General features: G+C 48.9%; 1 protein-coding gene across 1 annotated transcript in view; it reads right to left on the bottom strand.

Annotated features, from left to right (window-relative positions):
* The window catches only part of MYO5B (myosin VB), a 132,023-nt gene extending 124,335 nt beyond the window's left edge, over positions 1–7,688 (bottom strand). The window contains 2 exon segments of the mRNA XM_010008501.1: positions 7,112–7,209; positions 7,454–7,688. Of these exon segments, the coding sequence (XP_010006803.1) occupies positions 7,112–7,209; positions 7,454–7,688 (333 nt within the window).
* Between the last annotated feature and the right edge of the window lie 2,127 nt (positions 7,689–9,815).

Below are 9,815 nucleotides of genomic sequence, written 5' to 3'. Positions count from 1 at the left end.
GGGGTGGGAGGCGCTGCCATCCCCACCAGCTGCCAACCCGGGGGACAAGGAATGGCGGGAGTTGCCTGGGACGAGCAGCACTACCCCGTGAGCCTGATCAGGCATTCAAGGAACACACCAGGGACAGGGTTTTTTCCTCTTTCCTCCTGCCTGGATGTGGATACGGGACCTGTCCGTGCTCCTGGGCCCTGCCTGTGGCTTGTTCCGCCCTCCGCCAGCGTCAGGAATTGTTGTTTCTTGGGCAGAAAAAAGGCAAAACTTGTCCCCGGTTTCTCTGTCCGTGGCCAGGCTGCCTCCCTCCATCCCAAGGGAGCATCCATGGGCTTTTTTTGTTGGGTTTTTTTGAGCCCGAGAAACATGATGCCAACGCAGTTTATTCCTAAGTAATCACTATTGCTGCTCATTATCATTCCAGCTATCCATCCCAAGGGAGCATCCATGGGCTTTTTTTGTTGGGTTTTTTTGAGCCCGAGAAACATGATGCCAACGCAGTTTATTCCTAAGTAATCACTATTGCTGCTCATTATCATTCCAGCTATTTTGCATATTAACTAAGCAGGCAGAAAATGTGCTTATGCTCTGCCAAAGCTGTTTACTCCATGAGCAGGGGTCCCTCCTCCCCTGGATCTGGGCTGTGCCACTTCCAGGGCACCCACAGCTTCCCTTGAAATCACTGGTGGCATCTCCCCCTTGCCTCTTCATCCCTTGGGGGTGAAACTCTCCCCACTGTGGCATGTTTTCCCTTAGTCCCCCCAGGAATCTGGCAAACAGCAGCACCAATTTAGAGGGAGGACAGCCAGCATCACAGATAACCCATCTTTTTTTCCAGCCCTGACGTTCTTGGTGAATCCAAATAAATGGCAGGCGGCTCTGGGGGAAGCTCGGGAAGGAGCAAAGGAGGGGAGAAGAACCTGCACTTTGTTTAGAAATTCCCCTGGGTAACATATCTGACAGCAGAATCTCTGCAAAGCCTCCAAGATGGCTATGTTGGGCAAACCAGACTTGCCCCTCTACTTTTATGAAACCAAGATAGGAACTAACCCCCCAAAAAGACACACGAAATCCCTGAAGTGTCCCCTAAATGCTGAGTTGTTGGAAATTACCTCGTTTGGAAGGCAGAAGCTTCTTTCCATTTGGGAATCCAAACTTGTATTGATCTCAAAACGGAATGAGCGCTGGCTCTGAAATAGCATTTAATGGTAGCACCTCTTGGCGTTGATGTCGAAGGCACTTGGGAGGTGGAAATGAACCTAATGCCAGTTCTTCTCACCTCTGAGCAGAGCTGGTGGCTTCCTTGCAAGTAGAGGGAGGGTGTTGGAGGTGTGTGTGTGCTCCCTCACATGGTCACTGCTCCAGAAATGACAGTCACAGCTTCGAATGTCACGTACATTTCACACTGACAACACCATCCTGAAATGGGAAATGCTTCACGGAAGGATCTGAGAGCACAGGTAGCCAGGGCTACAAGAGCTGAGCCAACCTTATTCCTCCAAATCAGGGGCAGTATCTGCCCAATTCCAAGTCAGTTCAACTCCTTGTGTGGGTTTGCAGGGAAAGGTTTGTGCTTTCCCTGGACATGACACCACCCGTGCAGGGGTCATGCAAAAATATGGAGCATTGATTCGGGCAGCTCCCAATGTCACCAGAAATGAGTGGACTGCTGCCAACCACAAGCCCAGGTCCTGAATTTTTGCATGCAGAGTTGTCCCAAGAGACCTCCAAGCTGGACTTCCCACCTCCTGGGCCCTGCAGAAGTCACCCCGTGCTATGTCTGGGCATGATCCTGGGGTCTGGTGTCACCCTAATCCTGGGGCACAATTGGATTGGCCACTTCTGCAGCCGGTGTTCCTGTGCCTGTGTTAAAGTAATGAATAATTCATCAAGGTGGTAAAGAAATGCATAATTAACAAACAAGAATTTTTCCTGCAAACAAGACTGATTCTGGCCAAGGCTGGATGTTGCAGTGAGTCTCCAGCCCTGAATGTGCTCCTGACAGCCTTGAGGAGCAGGGGAACAAGCCAGCACCCTGCCAGAGGGCACCAGCAACCACTCCCCAGCTCTATGCCCAAAAGCAGCATGATGGAAGGTCCTGGGGTGAGTTTAAAAGCCCTTGTGAGCAAGCAGGTGGGTGCAGAAAAGGCTTCAAGCCTTGCTGGGGGTTCAAACCTTGGAGCAGGTCTGGGAAGGTGGGGTGGACAAGGTCACCAACACACTCCACACCTCTGTTCTTCTTCCATCAACATGAAAGTGTCAAGGAAAAACTCACAGGAAAGCGTATTTGGCAAAACTTTAGTACCTGAATAAAGGAAGAGGCTGTGACTGCCTGGTTTTTAAATGGCAGAGGTTTTGGGTCATTCACAGCCCTGGTGCAGGGACAGGTCACCCAGCCACAGACCAGCAGTGTCCCTGTGCTCTCGATTTAATGGGTGGTTTGGCTCCAGGATCCCTCAAACATGCAGGGAAATAACCATGATTAGGGAAACTCCTCAGTCTTGACACAAAAAATAATTCTTAGGGGTATGGAGAAGATGCTTTTATAGTCCTCTGACCCACCCAGCTGCTCAGTGTGAGCCTTATCCATTCTTCTAGACCCACCTGGAGCCTCCCAAATACCAAGCAGCAAAGGGGTGAACTTCAGCAATGTGTTCATCAACCACAAGTTTTCCCTCAGAAGGGTTTGGTAACCCATGGGAATCCATTTCTGCTGACAACAAACCTTTTATTTTTCTGCAGACTTCACGTGCACTGCAGAGGAATTTTGCCTCCAGGAGCAAGAGCTCAGATACTTGATAAATGCTTGAGAGCTCTGACCACCTCTCCTGAGTTATAATTTTATTTTAAAAAGATTTATTCTAGTTCTGGACAACTCAAATTCACTGAGCTCACCAATGCAGTACTTTGTGTCTCTCCTATTGGGTGTACCCAATGACAGTGTCACAGCCTTTAATAACAGGATTTAATTAATCCTGGAATTGAGAATGTGCTATTATGTTAATTTTTCAAAGAAAGGCCACAGCAGTAAAGAAAAATCTACATTGCAGAGTCACCCCAGAAGTCTGTGCTAGACCAGGAAATTAATCTGTTAATCATTCTGCCAAGGTGAGAGACCTACCTGAGCTTCTTGGACTGATGAGACTGTTCCCATTATCTGGGATGGTCTTCCACCTGCAAAACAGAAGGAGCAGCTTTGCAATCTGCTGAAAGGCTTTGGAGATGGCTGCTGAAAAGCTCTGTGGAAGGGACTAAGAACCCACCTTCCCTGTTTGCCATGTTTTCATGTCTAGGATCCTTCCTTTTCTTGAGGTCTCTCATTGATCAGCTTTTCCATGTTCATGCTTCCACCCAATAAAACCACTAAAGTCCTGGTCTTGGTCAAGAGGGAGTCACTGAAAAGTGGAGGTAGGGAGGAAGGAGAAGGTAGAGGAAATGGTTATGGAAGTTGGAGAAGAAAGGGGTGGAAAAGCTGGAGGAAAGGTGGTAGAAACTGAAAAGCTGAAGGAGAAAAACATCTGCATTCCAAAGAGACAACAGCTGCCACCAAAATCATAACCAACTTCTCTTTTTTTGCAATCTAATGATAAATTAAGTCCTGCACAATTAATTCTGTCCAAGTAAAGGTCTCACAATCTACCTTTGGGACCCCAGTATCCCATCACTTGCTATTTAACAAGGAAAACAAAAATACATCACCAAGTCCTTTTTGTCTAAACACATCAAAAGATTTTGAAAATCTTTGCAGTTTGAAAGGCACTTTAATAAAAGTTGGCTGAAGTTCTACAAAATGTCCTGGTGTAGCTGTTAAAGAAAGCCTCATTCATATCATGATAAAACATGCAGAGAACAGAATATTCTTGGACTAAAACGTCAAATCCTTGTGTTTGGAGCTGTCATTTTGTCAAAAAATGAAAGAATTGGGGAAAAATAACATTTAAAATCCTATGTTGTCTGTATTTTCCAATTTAAATACTTGGAGTGGAGCGGGGCCAGTTACAAACAGAGCCAGCTACAAACACAGTGACAAACTGGTTTTCAGGGTGACTTCAGTGTAAATTCTGTTGTAGGGAGTTAGACAGGACTTGTCTTCTGAAAGGGTGGATGGCTGCTGGTTTCCTCCAAGGATTTGATAACATGTTCTGTATCCTCTCCTGGTAGGCTCTCTCTTCTTCACGAGCTGATTCATACTCTCGTTGCTTCTCCTCTTCCTCAGCATCACGTGCCTGTTCTCGATGGGCAATCTGAGCCCTGAGGTGCTCCTGGTATTCTTTGGCTTCCTTTAGTTTCCTGGGAATGAGGAAAAAAAAAAAACCAAACAGCCTATTTATGAAGCATGGGTTTAAAAACCCCACAAAACCAAAACCATTTTTTTTAGTCCTTATTGAATCTGTGAGCGTTCAACCTTCAAGAACCACTCAAAACTCCTCTCAGGGCTTCAGAACAACCATCACCTCCCACTGACCAAGAGCTGCATGATGTTCCTCAGGGAATTAATTGCACTCTGTTGAAACTTGCACAGCAGATTGTACAAATACTGACAGTGTGAGGACAAGGAATGAGTGTCAGGTCTTGGTCCTTTCCCAGCTCAGCCTGAGCCCCATCTCCACTCCCTCACTCTGAAGATCATAAGCTGCTGGCAGCTGCAGCTCTGGATTGATATCCCAGGAAAAGGCTGTCAGGAGAAATCATTCTTCTCTTCCATCTTGAGACTCATCTATCACACTTACTGCCCCGTGGAGAAGCAGTGAAGACTACCTGTGTGTTCTGGCCATCTGGAGCAGGAGTCAGACTCACACAGATGCTGAAGATGCCACCAGGCTAGTCAAGACTTGTGTGTTAATACAGCCCAGCTGAACCATCAACACTGACACTGCTGAATGCATCTCTGCTAAGCAGAGCACACCCCAAATCCCAGACTGGTTTGGGTTAGAAGGGACCTTATGGGCAGGGACACCTCCCACCAGCCCAGGTTGCTCCAAGCCCCATCCAACCTGCCCTTCAACACTGCCAGGGATGGGGCAGCCACAGCTTCCCTGGGCAACCTGGGCCAGGGTCTCACCACCCTCACACCAAAGAATTTTCTCCTCTTGTCTCACCTCAATCTCCCCTCTTCCAGTTTTAATCCATCCCCCTCATCCCATCCCTCCCTGCCCTTGTCCCAAGTCCCTCCCCAGCTTTGCTGGAGACCCTTCAGGCACTGGAAGCTGCTCTAAGGTCTCCCTGGAGCCTTCTCTTCTCCAGGCTGAACACCCCAACTCCCCCAGCCTGGCTCCAGAGCAGAGCTGCTCCAGCCCTCCCAGCATCTCCGGGGCCTCCTCTGGACTCTCTCCAGCAGCTCCATGTCCTTCCTGTGCTGGGGACCCCAGCCCTGGCCCCAGCCCTGCAGGGGGGTCTCAGCAGAGCAGAGCAGAGGGGACAATCCCCTCCCTGGCCCTGCTGGCCACGCTGCTGGGGATGCAGCCCAGGACACGGGTGGGTTCTGGGCTCCAGGGCTCATGGGGAGCTTCTCAGCACCCAGCATCCCCAGGGCCTGCTCCTCAGGGCTGCTCCCAGCCCATTCTCCACCCAGCCTGTACTTGTGCTGGGTGTACTTGAGATTGGGCAAGGAAAGGTAGGGTATGAAACTCAGCATGTTTCCTTCAGAAGGGTGAGATCCCTGCCACAGCCAGGAGATTGTCACCACTAAAGCCCTTAGAGAACACAAGAAGTACTAGGCCTGTTACCTCCAGGGACAGGTGTGGGAAAGGGCAGGGGCTCCAGAGAGAAACGGACTCAGCAACATCAGGCTCTTTGCCCTGGGCTTTGTATGACACCCAGAGGAACTTCTCAGCTACTGCGTGTGACTCATCTTGAGCAGCTGGGGTGGCAGCACTGTCTGGAATTTTGGTGACTGACAATAGGATTGTTTCAGGGCTGTGTGTGGGTGGAGTTTAGCAAGAACACTAGTTGCCCTGTGTAAGTAAAAGAATAACCTTTCATTAACCCTTCTCCCACTCCTAATAACAGCTATGACTATGAGGGGATGTCTTTAATAAACATGATCCATGTAAGTCACATGATGGTCCAAAAAGACCAAAACAAGGATATGGAACTAAACACCATTATTTGTACCACGGGATCAGAGTTAGGGATTTAACACCAGTTGCAACCTAACAGGGCTGCTGTTGAGCAGTTTCAAGCCTCTCTGAACAGAAGAAGGGCCACCCAGAGCTCTCAAGAGTCATCTGAAAATTAGGATTAGGCTGTTCACAAGTTTAAATTATTGTTCTGCAATGAAACAATTGCAGACTGGGGAGCTGAGCAAAGAGGAACCTCATGAGGTTCAACAATAGTAAGTGTAGAGTCCTGCACTTGGAAAGAAGAACCACCAGGCACCAGTATAGATTTGGGGTTGGCCTGCTAGAAAGCAGCCCCATGGAGAGAAGGACCCTGGGGTCCCGCTGGACAACAGGTTACCCATGGTATAGCAATGTGCCCTTGTGGCCAAGAGAGCCAGTAGTATCCTGGGGTGCTCTAAGAACAGTGTGGCCAGCAGGTCAAGGTTCTCCTCCCCCTCTGCTCTGCCCTGGTGAGGCCACATCTGGAGGACTGTGTCCAGTTCTGGGCTCCCCAGTTCCAGAGGGACAGGGATTTGCTGGGAAGAGTCCAAGGGAGGCTACAAGGATGATGAAGGGACTGGAACATCTGTCTGATGAGGAGAGGCTGAGAGACCTGGGGCTGTTTAGTGAGGAGAAGAGAAGGCTGAGAGGGGACCTGATGAATGTCTCTCAATACCTGCAGGGTGGGTGTCAGGAATGGGCCAGTCTCTGTTCAGTGGTGCCTGGGACAGGACGAGGGGAAACGGCCCCAAGGGACAACACAGGAAGTTCCAGCTCAAGATGAGGAGCAACTTCTTTGCTGTGAGGGTGACAGAGCCCTGGGCCAGGCTGCCCAGAGAGGCTGTGGAGTCTCCTTCTCTGGAGACTTTCCAGCCCCATCTGGACACGTTCCTGTGTGACCTGCCCTGGGTGTTCCTGCTGCAGCAGGGGGGTTGGACTCGATCTCCAGAGGTCCCTTCCAACTCCTGTGATTCTGAGTCTATGAAATGGACCAATGGCACACAAGAAAATCACCTTGCATATTTCTTCTCTTCTATGTGGTTGAGTTCCGAGATTGCTTCATCTAATAACTTCTTCTCCTCAGCAAGTTCTTCCTGCTCCTTCACATTTCTCTGCACTGCAAACAAACACACAACAACAAACAACACCTGCAGGAGGTAACAGCACTGCTGAGCATGAAGGGACAGTGAGACCACAGTCAAGCCAAGCAGCCTGAAGAAAAAGGCTGAGTTTTGCTGCTTCTGGAGAGGCAACAACAGCAACAAAAAAAAGGCAGGTGTATTCTCAGCTTTTCTCCTTTTTTCCTGCACTCAGAAAAGATTTTACATTCAGAACTTAATAACAGAGCTGCTAACACTCACCTTTCTGCTCTATCTGCCATTGCCATGTGTCCATGACATCCTTCAGTAGCTGCTTTCTAGCCTCCTTTTCTGCTCTCATTTTCTCTGCCTTCTTAGCCCAAACCTTCTCAATCTCTTCCTTGTGGGCTCTCTCTGCTTCTTGTTCTCGCTGTCTCTCCTCCTCCAGCTGTTGAGCCAGGTGTGCCAGGTATGTCTGCTGCTCCCTTAACAGCTCTTGCTGCAAACACACCAACATGTGCAGATCTGAGTAAATGAGTTCCAAAAAAAGTGGTGTTTTCTGGACCTGGTGGTAACTGAAAAGTCAGCACCCCATCCCAAACCCTGCTATAGGAAAGCTGTGGAGAACCTTCTTCCTGTTCTTCTCACCTCTGAGCAGAGCTGGTGGCTTCCTTGCAAGTAGAGGGAGGGTGTTGGAGGTGTGTGTGTGCTCCCTCACATGGTCACTGCTCCAGAAATGACAGTCACAGCTTCGAATGTCACGTACATTTCACACTGACAACACCATCCTGAAATGGGAAATGCTTCACGGAAGGATCTGAGAGCACAGGTAGCCAGGGCTACAAGAGCTGAGCCAACCTTATTCCTCCAAATCAGGGGCAGTATCTGCCCAATTCCAAGTCAGTTCAACTCCTTGTGTGGGTTTGCAGGGAAAGGTTTGTGCTTTCCCTGGATGTCTCTTGCACGTGACACCACCTGTGCAGGGGTCCTGCAAAAATATGGAGCATCGATTCTGGCAGCTCCCAATGTCACCAGAAATGAGTGGACTGCTGCCAACCACAAGCCCAGGTCCTGAATTTTTGCATGCAGAGTTGTCCCAAGAGACCTCCAAGCTGGACTTCCCACCTCCTGGGCCCTGCAGAAGTCACCCCGTGCTATGTCTGGGCATGATCCTGGGGTCTGGTGTCACCCTAATCCTGGGGCACAATTGGATTGGCCACTTCTGCAGCCGGTGTTCCTGTGCCTGTGTTAAAGTAATGAATAATTCATCAAGGTGGTAAAGAAATGCATAATTAACAAACAAGAATTTTTCCTGCAAACAAGACTGATTCTGGCCAAGGCTGGATGTTGCAGTGAGTCTCCAGCCCTGAATGTGCTCCTGACAGCCTTGAGGAGCAGGGGAACAAGCCAGCACCCTGCCAGAGGGCACCAGCAACCACTCCCCAGCTCTATGCCCAAAAGCAGCATGATGGAAGGTCCTGGGGTGAGTTTAAAAGCCCTTGTGAGCAAGCAGGTGGGTGCAGAAAAGGCTTCAAGCCTTGCTGGGGGTTCAAACCTTGGAGCAGGTCTGGGAAGGTGGGGTGGACAAGGTCACCAACACACTCCACACCTCTGTTCTTCTTCCATCAACATGAAAGTGTCAAGGAAAAACTCACAGGAAAGCGTATTTGGCAAAACTTTAGTACCTGAATAAAGGAAGAGGCTGTGACTGCCTGGTTTTTAAATGGCAGAGGTTTTGGGTCATTCACAGCCCTGGTGCAGGGACAGGTCACCCAGCCACAGACCAGCAGTGTCCCTGTGCTCTCGATTTAATGGGTGGTTTGGCTCCAGGATCCCTCAAACATGCAGGGAAATAACCATGATTAGGGAAACTCCTCAGTCTTGACACAAAAAATAATTCTTAGGGGTATGGAGAAGATGCTTTTATAGTCCTCTGACCCACCCAGCTGCTCAGTGTGAGCCTTATCCATTCTTCTAGACCCACCTGGAGCCTCCCAAATACCAAGCAGCAAAGGGGTGAACTTCAGCAATGTGTTCATCAACCACAAGTTTTCCCTCAGAAGGGTTTGGTAACCCATGGGAATCCATTTCTGCTGACAACAAACCTTTTATTTTTCTGCAGACTTCACGTGCACTGCAGAGGAATTTTGCCTCCAGGAGCAAGAGCTCAGATACTTGATAAATGCTTGAGAGCTCTGACCACCTCTCCTGAGTTATAATTTTATTTTAAAAAGATTTATTCTAGTTCTGGACAACTCAAATTCACTGAGCTCACCAATGCAGTACTTTGTGTCTCTCCTATTGGGTGTACCCAATGACAGTGTCACAGCCTTTAATAACAGGATTTAATTAATCCTGGAATTGAGAATGTGCTATTATGTTCATTTTTCAAAGAAAAGCCACAGCAGTAAAGAAAAATCTACATTGCAGAGTCACCCCAGAAGTCTGTGCTAGACCAGGAAATTAATCTGTTAATCATTCTGCCAAGGTGAGAGACCTACCTGAGCTTCTTGGACTGATGAGACTGTTCCCATTATCTGGGATGGTCTTCCACCTGCAAAACAGAAGGAGCAGCTTTGCAATCTGCTGAAAGGCTTTGGAGATGGCTGCTGAAAAGCTCTGTGGAAGGGACTAAGAACCCACC

The sequence above is a fragment of the Chaetura pelagica genome, unplaced genomic scaffold, assembly GCF_000747805.2.
Source record: "Chaetura pelagica isolate M959 unplaced genomic scaffold, ChaPel_1.0 scaffold182, whole genome shotgun sequence".
NCBI classification, from domain to species: domain Eukaryota; kingdom Metazoa; phylum Chordata; class Aves; order Apodiformes; family Apodidae; genus Chaetura; species Chaetura pelagica.
The sequence above is the reverse complement of the archived record's forward strand: the minus strand, read 5'-3'. Positions and strand labels throughout refer to the sequence as shown.